The sequence below is a fragment of the Excalfactoria chinensis genome, chromosome 3, assembly GCF_039878825.1.
Source record: "Excalfactoria chinensis isolate bCotChi1 chromosome 3, bCotChi1.hap2, whole genome shotgun sequence".
In the NCBI taxonomy this organism is placed as follows: domain Eukaryota; kingdom Metazoa; phylum Chordata; class Aves; order Galliformes; family Phasianidae; genus Excalfactoria; species Excalfactoria chinensis.
The window spans coordinates 98378449-98400809 of NC_092827.1; the positions used below are offsets into that span (position 1 = coordinate 98378449).

The following is a 22361-nucleotide window of genomic DNA, read 5'->3' on the forward strand; positions in this document are numbered from 1 at the left end:
ACCTTATCTTAGGACGTTTAGACTCTGCTCTATCATGGCAACTTGAAAGTGACAGTCTTCTTTCCAGGCCACCTGCCTGTACATCAGCCAAGGTTTTGGGGTCCCTGGGTGATTTTTGCAGGAAGGTAAATGCAACACCAGATGCATCCAGTTAACCAGTAGATCCATGGGCAGAGCCCTGCTAATTTGCCATGAGCACAGGAGGTTGTGCTGTGCATGGGAATGGCAGAGAGGAGAAACCTTGGATCTCATTGTCAGGCATCACTCCATCAGGCCAACACCTGACACCCCAGTGCCTTCCTACAGTGTTAGCAGGCAAATTTCCTCTTCATTGCATGGCAGCCACCCATTTGTCACTCAGAGATGCAGAACCTGTCTATGTGTCATGTCCAGCCTTGCCCCTGAGTGGTGACCTTGGGTTGGAGGATACGGTGGGCATGAGCTGCACCAGGGCAGATCCATCTTGAAGCTGGTAACAACCCGAATCTTTAGATTCTTATGAATAAAATGCAATTTTAGTAATGTTTTCATAAACAGCAGTAATGGTGGTGTTTTAGTAAACAGTGGCATTAGTTGCATGAAAATTGCACCACATTGGCTTTAAAATTACTCCACCTGTCTGGATGAATAGGATTTTCAGTGTGGAAGCACACAGACAGCTGCTGCTAATGTTTTCTTCTCCCTGTGCAGATAATACTGGCAAATCTACAGCCATAAAGGCCTGGTTTGTGATGTAAAACGGTACCTGACCTACTGACTCCGGTGCTACAAAAGGACCAGCTTTAATTACTAATGGCCTTGTTTTAGTTTTGTACTTGTTGATGTAAAAATGTCATCTTAGAGCAGCATAACCTCCGGTTCACTTCCACTGGCAACGTTACACTTGCCACAATTATTTTCCAAATAATCTATGCTCCTCAGTGGCAGACTAAAATCCTGCCTCGTTAGCTTGCAGATAATTAGCAGGGCTCTGGCCCTCTGGGTCCCTTTGCCCTTCGGTCCCGCTGGTTTCTCTGCACCTTGGGGATGCAGTGGAGTGAGATGTGAATTGTGCCTACGTGCACTTAAAATCGCACTTGATTTAGATGTAGGACTGTTCCTCCCTTGTATTTGATGGCTGTAACGCACTGGCGCTGGGTATTTGTGGGACAAATTCTCTCCAAAACCCATGTAGATGAAGGGGTTGGTCAGATGTGGGATCGGTAGCAAGGCAGTCGTCTGCAGCATACGGTGATGCAAAGTCTTAACTGGGACCTCAAGTTACAGAGAGGGGACTGGTGGGTGCCTGGTGGCCACTGATGTTTTCCAATGGGTCTGTGGGGCGAGGTGCTGCCTGCTGCCATTCCAGCACCTGGACGTGAGTGGGGATGGCATGATCTCAGAGATCACCAGCCTGGGTTCTACGTCTGATGTTCCCAAAAATTCACTAGGGCTCCAAAAGGGTTAAAGGCTGTAATGGTGCCATTAAAAATCCAGCTTGCCAATGAGCTATTTTGTGCGAATGGTATAAATATAAGATACACTTGTCTGACTCATTTGCAAGCATTCTTTTTTGACTTCTTTCACACAACTGGTGTTTTTGTGTTTAATTTAACAAGAAATGAGTAGTAAATGAAAGCTGCTGCCTGAAATCCCACTGTGAGCGTGTTTTGCACTTGGCTCCCCAGTGGAAAGGCAATTTGTGAAATTATGTGATAGAGTAATTAGATGAAGCCAGGGCTTCTGATTGTTGCCATGCGTATGTGGTAAAGGTTTGCTGGGGGAAAAAAAAAGACGGATTATTACCCTGGCAAGTTGGCTCAAAGCTTCTTCATTTATTTGTAAACAGAATATTTAGTGACCGCATAGGAAGTAGCTGTAATCACCAGCTCGTAAAGAAACCACAGCAGAGCTTTTGGATTTTTACAGAGTGCTCATGTAAAATTTAAGCTGGGAGGCAGAATCCCTGTTAATGTAATTAGGATCTAATTTACCACCCTTTGCACACAGATGTAATAATGTCTAGATATTTATTCTATCTTTAAGCACATTACATATACCTCAGTGCAGCAATTGCTGAACAGAAACAGGTGTGAGCACTTTTCTGGATTCATTTTTATACTGTAAACACGCAGCGATTTAAGAGGAAATATTTACCAAAAAAATGAGGGGAAAGAATGTCTGCAAATGAGGCAGTAATGGACAGTTGCCCTTTATGTACTGATGGATTTCTCAATGGTTAAGTAAATTAAAGCAAATGCTAGAAAAATCAATAGGCTTGCAGAGTCTTGGTTGTGCCTCATAGACTTCAGGACAGAATGACAGATGTGGTGCATATGACCCATTTAAGTATTAATGCTTGGGAAATTGCCTCTGCGTGCAAGGTTATAGGCCTCGAAATATTGTTAGATTAAATTACAGACAATAATATTTTTAAGGATATACGGGATTTATATGTTTCAGTTTAGTTGCTCTTACGCATTGCATTGGCTTTGGAAGATGAGTTGCGTGCTTGTTTCCCTGGAACAGTAAATCAGATTTTGAAGTGTTCAAGCACTGAACTTTCAAGCTCTTCGCTCGCTGCTGAAGAGTGGCTCAGTGTGACTTGCTGTGTCTGCTTCAGAATAGCCAGGCAGTGCATGAGAGCGCTGGTAAACATAGCACAGAAGCCAGCTGAAATGGAATCCTGCTAGAAGACGGCTTTCCAGTGTTGAGAGGGCTGGTGCAAGCCATCTTGCTGTCTGTCCTCCACTGGTAGCAGCGGGGTGGCAGAGCATGCAGGCAGCATCCATGGCAATGTGGGCGGTGGGATGCAGTCACCCAGTGTGAAGCAGGCAGCCTGGTGTGCCCTGCCACTGCCGGCTTCTCCACTGTGCATCTCTCCCTTCCTCACTTTCCTCTGCCTTTTCCCCAAAACACACAAAGAGGAGTGAAACAAAGGCTCTCTGTTGTGCAGCAATGCCTGGCTGGCCGCAGCCCTCACGGCAGGCCGGTGATTACTCTGGGCCCTGTGCAGGAGGGAGGCTGGTCCTACAAGCTGCCAGGCTGGGCCGAGTGGTGACAGCAGCTTGTCTCTTGCCCGCATCCAGCCTCATTGCTATGGTGACAATGCATCACGGGGACCGCCGGGCAGTGTCCTCACAGGCTGCTCGAGCTCATGGCCCTTGGTGGCACAGCAGTGCCAAATCTCTGCTGACAGAAGCAATGCACATCGCTCCCAGCACCAGCCTCAGTGGCTTCTTCTTGCCTTGGCGACAAACATCATCTTTACCTGTTCGTTTTGATGTCCCTCACTGGCCTCCTTGATTTATTTAGTATTGCACAAGGTGAAATGTTTTCGCCCGGAGCCTGGTGCTAATCTGCATGGTGGCTGTAGTCTGTCCTCTTGCAGGTTTTGCCATATCCTTGCCTTGTCAGCCTGCTGTCACCCTGGATGATTAGGAAGAGATATGCTGACTTTATAGCCATCATTTTGTGGCATTCAGCTTTGCATTTTAAGGCTGCAAATTCATTTTCTGGTTTAGCGGCTAATGGCAGCTCAGAAAGAAGCAGCCCTGGTCAAAACACACTGCTATGCTTCTGAGTCTAAAAGTTCACTTTAGTAGAAACTTCTGGTATTGCTTTTATTCCGTTTGAGCAGATTGTTTTTTTTTTCCTCCTCTCTGCGATGCCAAAGTACATTTGGCAGTAATCAGTTTATTCTTATTAGAAGCCTCCGTAAAAGGTATAGTTGCTGAGTCAATTCACTCCCTTTACTTCCCCTGTTGAGCAGTTATGTGTCCCAGTCCCCACCCCTTACAGGGGAACCATCATCAATTATAGGGCTGACAGGAGCCTGGGACTCGGTGCAACTCCTTGGGGTTATTCATCTTGCACCAAAAAAACCTGGCACTCAGCAGCATTCATCACTTCCCCCCTACCTAAAATGATGGAGTGAACCGGTGGGGTGAATCATCAGAGGGAAAAAGGGAGGAAATGAGTTTGCATATGTTAGAGGCAACTTTGGGCTTGAGCAGCAGGAGAAATAGTACCATCGACTGAATTTGCTCTGGTTTGATCCCATGGTGAGTGCATTTACTCCACACACCCCAAATCCCCTCTGGCGGGAAATATTTCAAAGCAGGATCCTCATCCTTAAATTTGATACGGCAAACATTATTTTTTTTCTCCAAAAACTCCAGAAATAGAAAAGCACAAAAACCCTGCTTTGTTACAGACATCCCCCCTCCAAAGGAAACAAAGCAAACCCAACCCAGCCAGCCAAGTGAATCCAAACAACAAAACCTCAAACCTTGTACAATTATATCCATTTTCAAAGTTATCTTAAGAAAATAAGGGACTGTGCTTCCCTTTGCCCCCAAAATGTAATGGAACCACGATAAGGCAGGAGAAATTCCACGGGCCGTCCACCTGGGTTGTTTTTGCACCGGTGCTGTGGTGAGATGGTTGTCTAAATAAACAGAGATTACGTGAAGGGCTTTATCTCGAAGCTGGCACCGGTTATCGCGCCGCTTCCTCCCACTCCCTCCCTCTGATTGTGGGTTGTATAAGAAGACTTAGCAAGCATAACTTACAGCTGATAACCTTTGAATGTTAGTTCAAGGAAGCTGTGCCATAGTAACAAAAATCAGGCAAACGCCATTGCAGCCGATTGGAATGAATAGTGATTTGACCGTAATGCTGATTTAGGTGAAATACTCACACATTGAATTTGGCCTCTGCAGAAGCGATTGATAATATTTGTAATATTTGAACAGTAGTAAAAGATGTCTGGAACGAGCCTGTGTTTGCTCTTCAAGCCGTCTCTGTATTGGGGGTGTTATTTCTAATTTTGTTTGTTGAAGGGAAGCTGTAATGTGTCACTTGGACAAGTTACATCAGCCATAATGCTGGGGGTCAGTTGAGTTTGATGCAGCAATGGAAGAAGCCACTGTTGCTGTTTGGGTTTGGTAAATGATACCTGAGAGCAGGTGTAAAAAGTTGGGAGAGTTGATGGTCCTTCATAAAAGCAAAGAAGCTGCCGTGCTGTGGTTGAGAGCAAGCATGGAATCCTAAATGCTGCCCTTTGTGGGTATATCTTGGTGTAACGGTGGCTGGGGTGATATGTGACAAAGAGGAGGATAATAGTGTGTGGGGTCTTGGAAACGTGCTCTCCAAAAAAAAAAAACAAAAACCAAGAAGAAGAAAGGAGGGAAAGGAGGGGGAAGGTGTCCACTCATACCGCAAGGCAATGTCACCACGATGTTGGGCAGCCAACTCACAGCAACCAGGGAGTGCGGGCATTTCTGCCCTTGTCGCTTGCATTACCGTGGCGCCACGCGTGCAGTTATACAACGCATAAAAGCGAGGGTTATTTCTAGGACAGATAATTGAACATTAATACTCGTTGACATTGTCGTAGGAATGATATGTCAACCTGACAGGGCCTATGTGCTTACATCTGCTGATCGGCTGCAGACGAGGGGACGTGTGGCAGCTCAGACCCGGGGCCTTGCTGCCGCCCAGCCAGGGAAGATCCAGCCATTAGTCATGAGCTGCCATTGTGGTCTGCCATCCTGAAACACTGCATCCTTAGCGCTGCACTGGCATGAGTGACGTGGTTGCCTGGAACAACTGGTTTCAGTCTACCTAGATAAAAATAATGAAATAAAAAGAAAACAAAAAGGCAGGATAGCTGAGTTCCTCTGAATGGTTGAAAGCACAATCAAGTTTGATGAGGTGTTTCTGATTAAATCCATCTTAGGAATTAACTGATGTAAAAATGGCAGCAGAACTGGCATCTTATTTATTTGTTTATTTAATCCTTTTCTTCCTTTTCTGGATATCAGCAGACCCTTCAAGGCACCCGGCTGTAGATAAAGTAGTCATATTGCAATCTCACTCTTCTCCCCTCCCAGCCAAAACCATACAAATGGTGCCTTTCAGTACCGCTTTATACTAAGTCTTCAGAGCACTAATGCCTTTGTCGCAGCATTTCTATAGCCACACTTCGCTGCAGAAGGAACTGTTCAGGGAACAAGCAGCAGACAGAAAACAATTACGGGGTCTCTGACACTGGAGTCAGTTCTACTTTCTTAAAATAGGGCTAAACATCATGTTTGTAATGTCTCACGTAGAGTTTGGCTCTGCATAAAATGCTATAAAATAGGGCCCTTGAGAACATCCATTATCACATTTTGGTTAACATCACAGATTTTAAAAGTCCCAGTTGCACCAAGGCCATGAAATAAAGCTTTCATCTGTAAAGATCTAGTTTCTCTTTGTTATTAAAATAAATGAAGCCATTAAACAAAATATATGCATATAATAGTCAAGTTCATCATTTTGTATCATCAAAATGATAAATTCTACTCTTTCTTTTTTTTTTTTTTTTAATTGGAGCAGTCATCTTAGGAAGGTTCTTGTACAGAACAAGATCAAATGTTCTTACTCAGTCTTTCTTACTTCATGACTTGTTAGCGGTGACATCTTTTTGGTCTTTGGCTACTTTCATTTAGATCTTTGTTCAGAAAGGGGGGGGAAGCAGAGAAGGTGTTTTTGAGCTTGGTATTGAAATACGAATTAATTAATTGTTATTATCCTTGTGAATTATTAATGGCCGTCATAACATAAATGTGCTGGAAGTGACATGCCATCTAAATGCTTTTGCTTCTAAATATGTTGGCTGTTTCTTTTATGGTAGTACCTGTGCAAGCATCTGCACATTCTGGATGTGTCTGGACCTAGAAGGACAGCAAGGAGATGGAGATGCTCTGGTTAAGGTTGGGATGGCCTCTCACTTCTCATAGCTGATTTCTCTGGTTTTGGAAGGGCCCCCTCCAAAATCCACTACCCCAGCCTCAGCCATCCATCCATCCATCATCCCACAAAGACCTCAGTGATGTCTGCAGGTTTGTGGACCAGGGCTTGTCCCCCTGCACTGGATGTGGAGAGCCCCTGGAGGAGCCTTGTCTCATGAGCTATCCCACTGACATGCAAAGTCGATCCCAACACTGAGTGAGGGTAGATATAGCTTGGTTTTGTCAGGGCTTTGAAAACCATGTGGAATTTAGCAGAGAGCTGCAGTGATGTTGGAAGAGAAAAGGTTGGGTTTGATGGAGAGCCGTTGTGATCCAAGCAGGTTGCCAGAAGGGGGGAAATCATATCCTGGAGACCATCCAAGCCTTTTAAATGACACTTTTATAAAGAAAGGAATGAAAATATGATGAACTTGTGAGTAAATGCATGTTAATTTAGGGTTAGATGTAGAGATTTGGGGAAGAATCAGGATGTGTTCGTTTTCTGTCTCTGAAGAGCTCAGTATTCTGCCTTTTTGGTGTGGTCCTTGCATGCATGAATATCGTCCTGAAAGCACATGCCTGTTTTAGTCTTAAATTCATTAGCATTATGTGCCAGGTTTCTTTGCTAAGTAGGGTAAATAATTAATGAGAGCTGTTTTCTTTTGGAGACTTCTTAATTCATCTCTCGGAGTTAAATTTTAGCCCAGACTGGTCAGGAAGGCCATGTTTCTGCTCAGTTCTGCACCCTGAAGCCAGTCAAAGAGATTTCACACGCTGAGTTTGTGTGGATAAATGAATTCTCTCGTCAGAAAGCAGAATTGCTTAGTCAAGTTTACAGAGTTAAGGCTTGGCTGGTTTATTCATGTATGCAATCTTACTGAACTCGGGCCATTTTAGCAGAAGGGAACTCATTAGATCTAAGGAATGATGAAGGTAATTTATGAGGGACTCTCATGTTAGAGGTAAAACTAATGGAGAATGAGCTTAGCAGAAATGTAGGAGCTGAGATGAATTAAACGGGAGAGCCTGGGATAGCTCACTCTGTGTGGGGAAGTGAAGCCCTGCTCTAGCACAGGTAAATTGCATTTGAATTTCATCCTCAGATCTGTATGCTCTCCTCTTTGGCAGATGTTGAATTGATAATGCCCGTGTGTTAAAGAATTCTGATTGTTTCTTTTGCCACCTTTGCAGCTTATGAAAATGCAAGCAGACCTTCCTAATGAATATTAATAAGAGTGATGGCTGGATAACACATAAGCCCGTGGCTCTTTGGAGCTCTGATGGGGTAGTTGGAGAATTCTTGTGGCTGGGAATTTACATGCTTTTTAAGAATAAACTTCTCACGTGCTTTTATATCCTCCTTTGAAAGCTGATGTTTGTTAACAGCAGCATGCTCACACTGCGTGTTTTGGGTTTTTTTTTCCCCTCTTCTCTCTAGACACAGTGAGATTATTACTACAGATGAGATCTCTGTGTACTTTAAAACAAGGCAATTTATTGGATAAGGAGTGAAAAGTGCCCCATCTCAAACATTTACCTTCAGTCGGCGGTTACCTGTATCAATAGAAATGATTTAATTTATGTTACTTATTGTTGCTTTCACATACGCCATTCTCCCACACAGCTGCAATAGTTGTTAGAAGGGGAGGGAAATGACACTGATGAGTTCTGGATATCCAGAATTTGAAGTACCTCTGATGCTGTTAGTTAATAGGGGAGCTCATTAGGCCATCTCTGAGCCCTCACACATGGGCTCTGCCAGAACAGTCCTCCCTGGGCCTCAGGTTTGCTCACTGATGGAAGTCAGCCCTGCCAATCCTTCACCTGATGCCATAGATCCCATTGATCCTCTCCCAAAGGCTGCTGGTTGTGCAAAACCAAGGTGTCTTTTTCTTTAATCAACTGAAAATGATAATTTGAGTGATTGAAACCTCATCCCCGTAGCAAGGACCCTTGCCTGTCTTCTGTGTGGCTGTGCAGGGCAGAGCTGTTTTACAAAGCTGTAGTTTGGGGCACTTCCCTGTGCTTCTGAGTGATGCAACGTGAGGGGATTCACATATGTTCAAGTTGTGGTGATGCTCTTTGAGGATCTCATGTTGATTCAGTGATTAAGATGCCTGTCCTCATTGCTGACAGATAAGTAATAATTACTCTGAGTTCACTTTGCAAATGAACTGATTCAGAAACTTTAAAACGTGAAAAAAAGCACACAACAAAACCAAACAGTTTTTAAAAGAGAAACACACTGATGCAACCTAATTCCCCTTTTCTTTCCCTTCCCATGTCATGCCAAAAAGGCTTATTATTATTATTTTTTTTAAAGCCAGGATAAGAGGAGAAGAGAGAAGAGGGGGGAAGAGTCATTAAAATGCAGTTTGTTCAATTATGCCCCGTTCTTTGTCATCTTTATGGCTTTCCTATAGTTTTCATGGCACCTTTAATAGTTCTCCTGGTCAGGGAAGGTGAGCTGGAATGTGCACACACTTGGCTGCTGCCGCGAGTGCCGCCGAGCCGCGCTCCAATCCCCGTCCCTGCAGATTTTAATGTCCCCGCAGACTGCTGGCAGCCTGCTTCCAGCTGTGGCAGGCATGATGCAGTGAATTGCTTTTGAATGTTCTTTACTCAAATAGGCAGTAATTACAAGCTTAAAGAGGTTTAGTGGTCCAGTAAACTACATAATCACCCCTGAATTAGCCTGGGCTCATCAGTTGCAGTCCAGCAACCTCAAGACTGCTGTTTGTATGCAGGCTTGATCACGTAGCAACCTGAGCAGCAGGTGTGGAACAGCAAGAATCCCCCATAAACACAACTGTCTACTGGGGACAATGATCTCTAATGAGATGAGGCTACAGCATCGCTGTAATTTAAGTGGGAAAATTAGCGCTGGAGAATGTGCGCTACTTCCAAGAGTCTCTGCTTCTTCTGAGAGCATTGTTGTTTCTCTGGCTTTTTATTTTTTCTTCTTTTTTTTTTCCTGCTTCCTCCTGGATCTTTAAATGCATCTTTTTTTTATGACGAACACATTGTGTTTTTGCTTATAAGTTTGAGCAGGCTTTATTCTTTTACAAGGATACGTTGTGAATATTTAATGGTGGACGGGGCGTTTGTTCAAGGACTTTCCATGCCAACAAAGAAGCATTGCTAAATAGCAGCTTTATCTTTTCATTTCTTTCCTCGGTGTTTTTTGTTTGTTTGGTTGGTTAGTTTTTGTTTTTTGTTGTTGTTGTTTTGTGGCTGTTTGTTTGTTCTTAACAGGAAATGTTTAAATGTGAAATGGCCCTTGTGTTGTTGGCATTGGAGATGGGCACCTCAACGTGGTGCATGCTGTGAGTTTTCTTTGCATGTCTGCTTGGTCCCTCCAAGAGGAGCTGTAGCTCCCCAAGTTGCTTGGTTTCTTCTTGACTTGGGTGCTGTCTCCATCGGGATCCTGTTCTGTCCTGAAGCTGGATGCTGCTGTTAGGGACCTTTCCCCATTGCCCCAGGCACTCCAGGATGCAGTGGGAGTGTTTTTGTCCCCCACGTGCAGAGAGAGTGTGTGAAATACCAAAGGCGGCCTGAGAAGGACAGAGTGCACAAATGAAAGCTTTAGGTGGAGCTCTGTGGGATTACACCCTCTGGTGCTGCAGTTTAGCAGAGATTGTGGAATTATTTCCGAGCCCACCTGTTTAGAAAGTCATTTAAGGTAGATAAGGACAGTGACTTATTGCTGGGAACAGGCTTCTGGTCAGGGCTTATTTACCTGAGCTAATCTGTTGTGGGCTGGCTCTGACAACAACAGGAGCGTGTTGATGGAGTTGCTGGCAGCTCCCCTTCCTCCAGCTCAACAGCCCACAAGGAGCAGTGCTGAAAACTGAAAACTTTTCATTTGCAGGGTGTGAATTTAGCCTTAATGTGGTTGGAAGTCTGAGGGTGCGTTTCCTCAGTTACTTCAGGGTCACTTGGATGTAATATTTCACTGCTTTCGGTTTGTGCGCTGTGCTGAAGACAGTTTTGCTGATCTTATTCTTGCAGTTCTTATTTTAATTACCTTGTCCTTGGTTATTTTTAGGCCGTGCTACAGTAATAAGGTAATAATAAAGCAAAACAGGACAGAGAATGGGGAAATGCATCGGCCATGTCCCATTATCACAAATTGTCTTGACACTAGAGCAAAAAAATCACCTCTTCAGCTTATTAAGAGAAGCGTGTGCAAGCAATGCGTTTGTGTTTCTGCCTGCGTCTATGTCCAGGCACTACAGGAATGTTTAACATGGGGAAGTCTCTGCACAGTTGCCCTGGTATGGCGGGGGAGTGCTCCAGCCAAGGGCTGGTATGTGCGGAGCAGGCTTTGAGAACTGAGGTCTATCAGTGTCTCCAAAAGGAAATAGCAGGAGCACCACTGCTTGGCCTGGCTGAAACTGAGCTGGAAAAGGCAGCGGGGAATGATACATGGTATGGAAGGAATAATATTGTAGCAGCCAGGGGACGGATTAGGTCAGTTAAAAGGTTTTTCCATTTTCTGACTTCTGTAATATCCTGTGCAAGGGATGATCTGAACGTTTTTTTTCCTTAATGAGTGCTCACGTTATGAAAAATGCGATGGGGCCACCGGAGAAGTGTTGGCAGCGCATCCTAACCCATACCATGCCTCTCCACTGGCCTTGGAGAGGATATTTATGTTAGCGAATGCCAAAACTTGTTCACAGACAACTCTTGCAAGAACACTATTTACAAAAGGAGAAATGGGAAGTAAGGAAAGCACAGAGCTTTCCTTTCCCCCCAGCGTGACTCCTTCATTAAAGTGTCACTGTTGTCCATGCCTCCTTCCCCTTCTCCAGCCCCCGCTAATGAAAGCCCCCCCCTCCCACCTCTGTGCCTGCAAACCAAACACAGCCCTGTTTGATCAGCTCGCACCGCGGGCACACGCTCGGATGTTCAAATTTTGGGAGCCTGGCTCTGTGCTTGCAGCATGTGCTTTCCTTAGGAAACCCTGATTCTGCCTTCTCTCCTCCCCTTTTATTTTCGGTGTGGTTGTCAATGCTGCCTGCAAAACATTTTGCAAGGGGAGCATCCCAGAGCCCATCGGGTAGGGAGTGCTTGTACACAAGCTGTGCCACAGCACATGGCCCCTCTGTAGCAGGGCTGCAGCATCGTGTCACATTGCACGTTTTTATGCATTTTTAACTTTACAAGGCTGAGAGTGCCTGTTGGTTTTGTGTTTGCAGACAGCAGTTCAATAGCTCCGGCAGCACCAGGATTTAGTAGCAGTAACGCTATGAAAGTCTTGCTGCGGGGATGTGAGGCTGTTATAATAAGTTGAGGAAATATTTTCTTTTGGGAGAGGAAAAAGCTGGCTTTGTCTGTAGTGGGACTGTGTCGTGTGGAGCGAGTTTTCTTGCTGGGCTGAAAAAGCACCAGTGGAATTTTAAATGCCAGAGCCAGCATGCACCTCAGCAGCATTATCAGGCTGACTCACCACTCTTAGCCAAGGAAAGGACTGTGCAAACTTCGCAGAGGGGTTTTTCTTCCTCACCTCATAGATGCATTCCTAATAAGACAACTTCCTGCTCGCTGCTCAGTATTTCCTCTGGCGTGGGAGCTGGTCCCCTGTGATAAACAGAAGCAAGTTTTCGGCTTCCGAGTTGAATTTTTTTTATCCCTAGCGGCTCACCTCAGCTCAGCAACTTCTTGGAGATGGAATATAAGGGAGGTCCCGGAGCCTGTCTGTGAACGGACCCAGGCGGTGTGCAGCACGGGCAGCGTGCTGTACACGTTCTGTATCGCTGCCCCTACATACACAGCGGCAAGGGAAGAAAGCAGGTTGAAGTCCCGTGGCTTCCCCAAGAGCGAGCCAAACATTTCTGGCTGCCTGGCCAAGGCAGGAACCCCGTTATTCTTCGTGAGTGCTGTGTGTGTGTGAGGATCCAGGGCTCAACTGCTAGAAATTCAAACTATGTTCTTAGACTACACCATGCGCCCCTTTTGTGATGCAAATGGCAGGCACAAAGTGTCCCTTTGATAATGTGCAGTCAGGAGACAAAAAAGCATTCACTGAAATAGTCGAACTAATTCATAAAGCCAAGAGACAATAGGCACACATTATGGATATATATATATATATAAAATGATAGTAGATCAGTTTGATTGGGAGCAATGTAAACAGTTGAAATGTGAGCTGGGAAATGTGGGGGGTAGTGCCAGCTCTGTGCATGGGCAAGGCAGGGATCTGGAGTTTGGCATCAGGCAACTCGCAGTTAGTGCTTATGGGTGCTCAGTTAGGTGTGAGCTGAGTTAGATGAGCTGATAACATCATCACGGTGTTATTTTCCTTTGGCACTGAGGCTAGCAAGGGGTTAATAGAGGCTCTGGAGAGCTTAGGTTCTGGGGCTTAGTTTCTCTCCCATCACACTCCAGGGTTTAGCTCAAGGTCAGCTGGTGTTGGAGCATTAAGCTGAGCTCAGGAGGAGGCAGAGGGCTGGAGGAAGGGGATGAAAGAACTTCCGAAGCCGCCCTCCGATGCGTCCAGCCAAGCGGCAGCGCCGCTGTGATAAGGGCTGTGCTGGAGCCCTGCCACCACCCCTCCTGTAGGGCAGGTCCTCCCCTTTGCTGCAACCATTGGGATGTGCCACTACAGCAGGCGAGTCAGAGAGGGAGAAGCACGTTCCTTGTGCCTGATGAGCAGCGCGAGGAAGATAAAGCACTGTCTTGGCATCCAACATGGGCATTCCAGTGTGTAAAATTGGATGAAAGCAGTGCGTTCGGACAAGGAGTGTCATTAAGATAGGAGCTTGGATGCGTTCCATCTGCGTGTGCTGTAGACTTTACCCACTGGCCACAGTCAAAGGTGGTTTAAAAAACAAAACAACAACAAAAATCCTGATTGTTTGTTTTGCTAAAAGTGATCTTGGCCGCATTAAAAAAGGGCTTTTATTAGGGCTGCAGCTCTCTAAATACCATTCATAAAACGGTGAAGGGAGAATGTGATGGAAAGTTAGGTTTTTCTCCCTGTCACTTTGATTTCTTTGTTACAGCTAAAACGACTGCTCTGACTCATATTTTGCATAGTTATTTTTACCTTTTCAAATGCTCCCTAACTGTTCGTATTACCCTGGGCAAATCCCCCCGGGATCATTTTCATTTGCATGCAGACTTTGATGGTGTTATTAAGCAATCACTTCTGTACTAAGTCATTATTAAAAGTAATACCACAGAGCCTCAAAAACACATTAATGGTGCCAAACAATCCGCATTTCAGTGCTAGATTTATGGTAAGGGAAAAGCACCAGGTCTCCCACTGTTAGGTGGATGCTGCTCTGTAATGCTGTAGCAGCGTTACCAAAGCCAAAAGAACGGCATTATAAGAAAATATGCAAGCTGGGCTTGGAGGTCATTTACTCTCAGCCTTATTCTTTCAAAATGCTATTTTACTTTGTTTTTTTCTGTGCTTGCTTTCTACCCTTTAAATAAGAATTCCTTTTGGATTTGCCCTTTTCCCTGGCAAGAGCGTGCCTGCAGCCCCCTAGCAGCCCAGGCTGGGCTGGTTGCGGAAGGAGGCTCAGCCCTCCCTACGTAATCACCCTTTTATGGCTTTCCCCCACTCTGGAGGTGTTAATGCAGATCAAATGGAAAACACTCCAGCAGGAGCACTGCAGCTACTTGCATTGCCCCGCGCATGGTCCCAATCGTTAATTCTTATTGTGAGACCTACAGGTAATTCTGTTTGCTCTCCTAATGCATTGCAGCTCTCCCGGTGGTCTGGTGTATCTTTTCTCAAATTCCCATCTTGATCAATTGTTTGCAAATAATTAAGCTTTCAGGAGATAATGGCAGGAGCTAATGTACACAACAAAGTGAAGGTCTCAAGTCACTGTTTATCGAACAGTGGTACAATTTGCTTTGATATCCCCAAGTAGTCTGAGTGGTAGGTGTACTTGCCAACGGGAACCAGAGCGTTGGTTTTAGGTGCACATTTCCACACGTGTATATATTTATATATATATGCAGAAACAAGAACAAGGGGAATGGTTTTAAACTGAAACAGGGGAGATTTAGGTTAGATATTAGGAGGAAGTTTTTCACCCAGAGGGTGGTGACGCACTGGAACAGGTTGCCCAAGGGGGTTGTGGATGCCCCATCCCTGGAGGCATTCAAGGCCAGGCTGGATGTGGCTCTGGGCAGCCTGGTCTGCTGGTTGGCGACCCTGCACATAGCAGGGGGTTGAAACTGGGTGATCATTGTGGTCCTTTTCAACACAGGCCGTTCTATGAAATACATGATATATATTTGTAAGCAAATATATAAAGACCTACCTACCCATACATCTTTAAACAAGTCATTACAAAGCCTTAAAAAAGCCTGTTGTTGCTGCCTGGGTGTAATAAGGTTCAGCACAAACAGTTTGGGCTGAATTTCCTATTTCTTCAGAAAATGGCATTTCTCAGGGTTTCCCCCTTCCTCTCCACTGCAGTGCGCCAACTGCCTTTGCCTGCAGTCCAGGCCTTCCTCGCCCCATGGGTGGGAATGCAACGAGGCTTTGAATGTTTTTTTAGCAGCCTAGCCCTGTGGCGTGCTGATTCTTGGTCAAGTCATTTTTGGTTTTTAGCCTACAAAGGAACAACTGGTACGATCTGCAGAAAGCTTTTATAATCAGGATGCCCAACGCTGAAGATATTTTAGACACATGGGGTCAGAGATGAAAAGCCTGCCGCTTTGGGAACATTTAGCTAAGAGGGATTAGCAACACAGAGTTGTAGCTGTCATGTGATTCTTGCAATTATTGATTTTTATGAAATTAAAAGTTTGTGCTGTGCTAAGCTACGGATAAAAAAAGAAAGTAATCAGATGACCTTAAGCGCACCACAATTTAAGGAATTTGAGACTTTTAAAGCAATTATTTTGACAGTGACTGTATTATTCTGATGGCTAATTTTATCCAGTCTTGTCTATTTGGAAAGAAGTCCAGAACAATTGAAAATTGCTTAATGGAGACAGGGTTCTCCATTCCAATAGCTAGAGGCTGTCTAGTAATTATTGCTTGCTGCATGAAATTAGACACAGTTTGTTCAATTACTTAAAATTAGATCACATGTAAGGTGGCAAAGTGAAATAAGAAAAAGGGATGATTTTGTCCTCGCTTGATGGCAAAGCAATGAAATGGGAAGCAAACTATAAAGATGAGAATGTTGCAGATCTTCTCTGTAGGGATTTTTTTTTTTCCCTTTTCTTTTGAAGGGAAGCAAAATGTTGTGCTCGGTTAGATGGATGTAAGTCAAGGGGGGCTGTTTGTTGAGGGTGTGTGTGTATATGAGGAAGCCTATAGAATTCATGCTGTATTTTTGTATGTGGAAAATGCAAATTATCCGTGAAAATAAACAACCTTTACCCTCCCCCCCTCCCCTTCCCTGTTTCCTTCACCTCACAGCTCGCAGTTCAGGAACTCTTTCGCATCCATACACAAAATACAGGGAGTAGGTTACAGATGTGCAGGTTATCTGTGGGCTGGCTGTCAGGAAGCTTTATGTGTAGAGGAAGAGGGAGCTCCCTGCCAGTTCTGGCAGCATGAGGGTATCTTCAGGAGCTGATGGGCATGGCAGTGGGCTTTGCAATGGGCTCAGTGGGCTATGGGATGCTACGGCAAAAATCCATATTTGGTAAAGCGAGTTAATTCAGCCGTGCAACGTAGCCATTAGATGTCAGATTATGCTGGTTACAAGAGTGTATGAAATCTGCTAAAGAGTTACGGTACCAATAAGATTGCTGAATCTTACAAGCTTTGAAATTCTTAATGCTTCACGAGGTTTCAGTTTACATCTCTTGCAATATTTTGCTGAAGAATAGGCCCAAAAAATAGGGGGCTGTGTGTGTGTAACAGCAAATGTTTTGTGACAAACAGCTGTTAAATGCCGTGTTTGGGTGGGCCTGAGCAGTTTTCCCAAATAACCGGGTTGTAATGGGGTGCCTTGCAGCGGCCTTGACCCAGTGCCCATTGGAACGCCCAAGCTGGGAGCATTTGGACTCCTGAGCCAAGGCTTCTCCTGGGAAGTGCTACATTGGTAGTGCTTGGCCATGTCCTCATGGGCCAAAAACGCTTTTACAAGCAGGGAAAGCATGGACATAATATCACTAGTGTCATTTCTAGATTCAAGCTTGGATGTGGTTTCCGCTGTTGATTTATTAAGCAATCTGTATTCATGCAGAAGCAAATTTTCTGAGAAAGCAAATCAAGTTCTCACAAGAAACTTAACTTATGATTTAATTTTAACATTATCTGCAATTAAAGCAGTATTTGTTTTCTGTCTCTTAGGATTAGCGCAGCGCAGCTATGTTAATGTCAAGCAAAAATGTGCTGAGCGCTGACCTTGCATTGGCCTGCGTTCAAAATGCAGGCATTTGTTTATGTTCAGGATGCTGATCTTATTTGCAAATTATTTTGGGCACTGGCAAGATTTGTCTTTGTAATCTCAGAAATCAACAGTGCGTTTTGGTATCGGAGAGAAGCCCTGGATCACATTCTGTGTTGTTCCGTGCAATAAAGAAGGGGCAAAATAAAACCAACAAGATTTGACTCTAATCGCACATTGGAGACAAGTGCAAAAACTCCCAGCTAAGGCAACAAATATCCTCTGGAGTATCAAGGCACTGCCAGTATCCTGAGCAGTCATTTCTCCACTTCACTAATCTTTATAATTGGCTTGTCTTTTGCTGCCATTAATTAAGTGATGTAGTAGCCCATTAATAATTATAAAAGAGTGACACACCTCAGCATTTTCACCTTTCGGTATTAGATGTCACACACTTCTGGTTTGTTGGGTTTGTGGGTTTTGTGTTGTTTTGTTTTTAATAAAAATTAGGCCTAAAAAAAAAACAAACCCCAAAACAAAACAAAAAAGCCAATTTTTTTAATGTCTGTATTTATTTTGCTGTCTTGTAGCACCCTTACCCTTCAGAAGAACAGAAAAAGCAGTTGGCACAAGACACGGGGCTCACTATACTTCAAGTGAACAATTGGTAAGTAACTTTGCTTGGCGTTTTCATGCGGCCACTGTCCCCCCTAGCTGACCCTTGGCATTTTGGAAGACACCTTCATAGTGTTTGCTCCCACGTTGTGTTGATATGGAAGGGATGGCGTGGGACGAGTGGTTTCAGGTGTGGGGACTGGGAGGTTTGCTGCTATGGAACACAAGTAGGAGTTTCTGGTGTTTTGCTTTGTCAGCGGTTGCGGTGAATTTGGGTCCGGGTTCTATTGAACAGACAGCCCCATCCATCCTGAGAAGGCTGTTGTTGAGCACTTAGGTGAAAAGATGGGCAAGAATGGTTTGGTGAAAAAATGAGCTCTGCTTCTGCAGACTGTGTTGTTATTTTGTGATGCTGTCACACGTTGGGTTCTTATTATCTTTTAATGCTGTTGGTGGATTTTTTCTTTTCGACTGATGCCATTATACCCATTTCTTGTTTTGTTTAAAAAGCCTGGTTCTGTTCGATTGAAGAAACAGCCGTGCTGTATCGTGCTGAAGTACCACATGGGCCAGTTGTGTTTGTTGGTTCTGGCTGAGGCTTGCTGGAGTAATGCTTGTTCAAGGGATCCTTGCTGGATCTGCAGCAGGTTTTGAGCCGCTGGCTGTCTGAGATGTGCTGAAGGCCCCCAGTGAAAATTACTCTTGATTTAAGTGTGAAAACACAACGGCGAGACCTTAAAGAACTTTTAATTTATTATCCTTTGTTCCTGCACCCAAATTCAGGTTTCTCCCACTGTCTCAGAACAAGTGTCATAGTGGAAGTGTATTGCAATCTAATGCCTTGTAAAACTAAGTGTATCTAATTAATTGTCCTAATATTTTCAGATTAGTGTTTATGATGGGAAACCTTATCCTCTTTGAAGTAATACCCAGAAAATGGCCAAGGCAGACGGCAAGCCTGCTGGGGAAAAGGGAGGGAGAGAGGAATGCCAGTTTGCAGACAAAAGTACTTTTTCCGTTCAATAAGTGTCAGAGATTAATATTACTGAAGCTCTGATTACATGGCCTAATCCATTTTAGTGAATAAATTTGGTCTTGATGTCCATTGCACCTACATTAACAAACCCTCCTCAGTCAGAGGGAGTGGGAGCCTATGGGAGAGATTTCAGATATATTAAACCCCATTACAGAAAATGTAATTTCTGTCAATATAATCCCATGTATTCTTCAATTTAGTACTTTAGAGATAACAAGCTACTTACAATATATTTGCCTTTGGAGGATTAATTTACAAAGTGCACTATCTGGGAGACGCAGGCGGGCTCACATAAGCATGGCTTGTAAGGGTTATCAATTTCCGTGACCCCACAGCAGCCCTGGGAGATCAATTTTCTGAAGTCCTTTAAGACACTGAATAAAGGGAGACACCAAATACTTCATCTATGCCAAGTAGGCTTCCGAGATACTTCAAAATGAAGGTATAAAAGGAACCAAACGCAAAAATACATGTTATAAGTAAACTCAAATGGCAGCGTTTTGGCTCAACTGGGAAGAATTAGCATTTGGTTCAGCTTTATGTCCCTCAGCTGTTGTCCAGCCGATAGCCCAGTTGACAGGGCTGTTCTTGAAAGTCTTCCCAGTGCAGAAGCTGGCTGTGTTTGCAGGACCGTACTGAAGGGTAGGGTGGAGCAGGTGTGTGTTGCCTGGGAGGGTCCTGGAGCAGGTTCCGCCAGGTGCCAGTCCTTGTCCTTCCATCCTGGCGTAAGCAAAAACAGCCCAGGGGCAGAGAAGGGAAGGCTGGGGCAGCCCCAGACAGGGCTGGGAGCTGCTCTCAGAGTCACCTATTGGGTGAGCACTAGAGGGCTGAGGTTGCAGGTAGGCATGGAGACAGAGCCAGGCATGCCATGGGGTGGGGAAGGGTCCTGTCTGGACACCGTGTAGGGTGGGCCACCAAAGGAAGTGTGTGTGATGAACTTGGAGAGTATTGAGCTAAAGCCGGAGGAATTTCTCCTGAGTGACTTTCAGTACCCACCTCACCTCTCGTTTGAGGAGTGTTACTTTGGCTTTGTGTCAGATGTGTTTTTATAAGTTCCTTATGTGCAAGGAAAGAAAAAAAAAAAAAAAAAAGTAGGTCAAAATACATTATAACTGAAGTCTTGCGGATGTAGGGCAGGCTTCCTCTGCTCGAGCTTGTTTGGCAATTCTGCCATGGTGTTACAATTGTATAAATTATTGAGAGAATTCCCCTTCCCTCCCCAGCCCTGTGAAGATGTAAGTAACACTGCAGAGCCGGTTGGGGCTTTTCATGGGTGCTGAATGAAGTGTTGAGATGTAGTAACCCAGCCCCTGCTCTTGCTGGGGTGCTGAAGAGCAGGAAGGCTTCGGGGCAGGAGCTGAGCATGCAAATTGCACGCTCACTCGCTAAAGAGCCGGCCATGGGGTGCGTTATGGGAACGCGCTCCCACCCTTCCCCTGAATACATTCCCATATAACACAGCATGCATGAGAAATCCTTTTCACCATTTATTTTTATTATTTTATTGTTATTAATAATGTTTTGCTGCAGGGGAAAAGCAGGGCACCGTCAGTGGTTTAGCTCTGCCTTTATTCTTTGCACTCTTTAAGTCGTTCAGCCACAACTTTAAAAACGATTTGCCTCCCTCCTTAGATTCTTCCAAACTTGTTAACACACACGTACGTTTTTGTGTTAATGATGAGTCATTGTAAATCACTGTTGCAGAGATTAAATGAAATGCTGAAGGGCAGGCTGGGTGCAGATCAGTCATAAATTATTGGCAGCAACACAGCATGTGGGAATACATGAAATGTGCATGAAAAACATAAACTCATGTCTGGTAGCATGGTCGTTAGCCCAGACTGGGAATGCTGGATTTTCTGGATGGAATTATAAGTTTGCCACAGAGAAGCCAGTGAAGAGAGCATTTGTTTTCCATAGATTGAAAGCATTTGAACAATTTTTTTTGTCATATTTTGAATGCCTTTGCAGTATGTGCTCCTTGCATACTTTGGTTCTGGACTGTAACGAAAAAAGGGTGCTTTTCACGTAGGGGCTGCCCAGTGCTCGCGCTCAAGGGCTGATGCACACAACTCCCATTGATGGTGGGGAGTGCAGGAATGGGGTGATGATGTGAGACGTGCTGTAAAATCATAGAATCCTAGAATTACCCAGGTTGGAAAGGACCTCAAAGATCATCAAGTCCAACCACAGCCTAACCATAGCACCCTAACTCTAACATAGCACCCTAACCCTAACAACCCTCTGCTAAATCATATCTCTGAGCACCACGATGTACCAGAGTAGGGCACGTCTTTGAAACATCACTTCTTCACCTTATTTCTAGTGTGTTCTTTCTTTCTCTTCAACTGTGGAATAATCCACGTGGGGGATTTTCAGGTAGGAAGGCAGCCTCAGTGAGCCATACTGCTCCTTAACTTGTTGGTCACTTAACCCTGAGCAGTGTGGGCTTGCAAGCACAGCACTGGGAGTTGGAAGGGGCACCGGTGTGGGCTGACAGCATTGCACAAAGGGACATGGCAGAGACCTGGCAATAGTCAGGTTAATAAGGTGCTTTTCCCCTGTGATAAAAACCACTGTGTGGGTATTGAAATATCCAGGAGGTGGACTCACTTATTGCCTCAGCTGAGAACCGGTCAGGCTAATATTGAGCGATCCGTACAGCTTCCTTGTTTGTTGCATCCCAGCTGAACCTCCTCTTGTTAAGCACTAATGGCAAATAATTGTTCCAAGCAGAGTGGGCAGTTCTCATCAGGGGCTGGGTTAGGTGTTTAGGGGTCGTTTGTGCTTTGTGAAGGTCCAGGTACGCATGGGTAAATTATATTAGTATATATATATAAATACAGATATGTACATAAAATATATGAAGTGTGCTAGTATAATAATGTGCCCACGTATCTCTGTATTTGCATGCCTTTATATGACTCTACGCAGAGGTGGGTTAAAATTACTTATATATATATGAGACGTATGTAGATGTGTGTGCATGATGTGTGCATCTGCATATAGACAAATGTATGGAACCTGCAAATTTGTAAGGCTCTGTAGTGAGGGAACACAAGCCTTTCACTTGGTGCTTTCATTCTGCTTTTGCCAAACTCCCCTTTGTGCTATCTAGGACACAGAGCAGACAATGATGGAGGAGCTAGTCAATATTTTATCTTACCCTCATTCTTCAGCACTTCATTTGCTGAGCTGTATTCAAAGCGTGCCTGAAGATGGAATTGATAATTGCTGATGGGCTTTTCCTATGGTGCTTCCTACTGCAGTACCCAGGTACTCCACTGACCTGTACGTGTGTACACCAGGTCTGCAGGAGTGCAGGAGCTTACAGCTCCCTGCAAAGAAGAAGGGTAGTATTGTCTGGCTGTGCAGGTGAGGAAGTGAGCCTCAGGGAGGTTCGGCTCCAGCACATCCACTTATTTTGGGAGGGTTAGGAACGGAGATGATTCAAGGCGATGGCATGCTGTCTACGTTCAAGGCCCAACAACCACTGAGTTCATGGAAACTCCGAGTTTTTAGTGCCTTGGCGCCCTACACGTCCAAGCTCCAGCACTGGGCATGAAAGAGAGCTGCAATAGGCTTTAACTACTGCTGAAAAGTGAGGTTGCAATGATTTACTCGGTAGCTCCC

At 44.7% G+C, this 22361-nt stretch overlaps 1 protein-coding gene across 2 annotated transcripts in view; it reads left to right on the plus strand.

The window, feature by feature from the left end:
• Window positions 1–22361, plus strand: part of MEIS1 (Meis homeobox 1) — a 93528-nt gene that overhangs the window by 55372 nt on the left and 15795 nt on the right. For both annotated transcript variants that reach the window (XM_072332422.1, XM_072332421.1), the window contains exon 9: window positions 17668–17744. In XM_072332422.1, the coding sequence (XP_072188523.1) occupies window positions 17668–17744 (77 nt within the window). The remainder of the gene's footprint in view (window positions 1–17667; window positions 17745–22361) is intronic.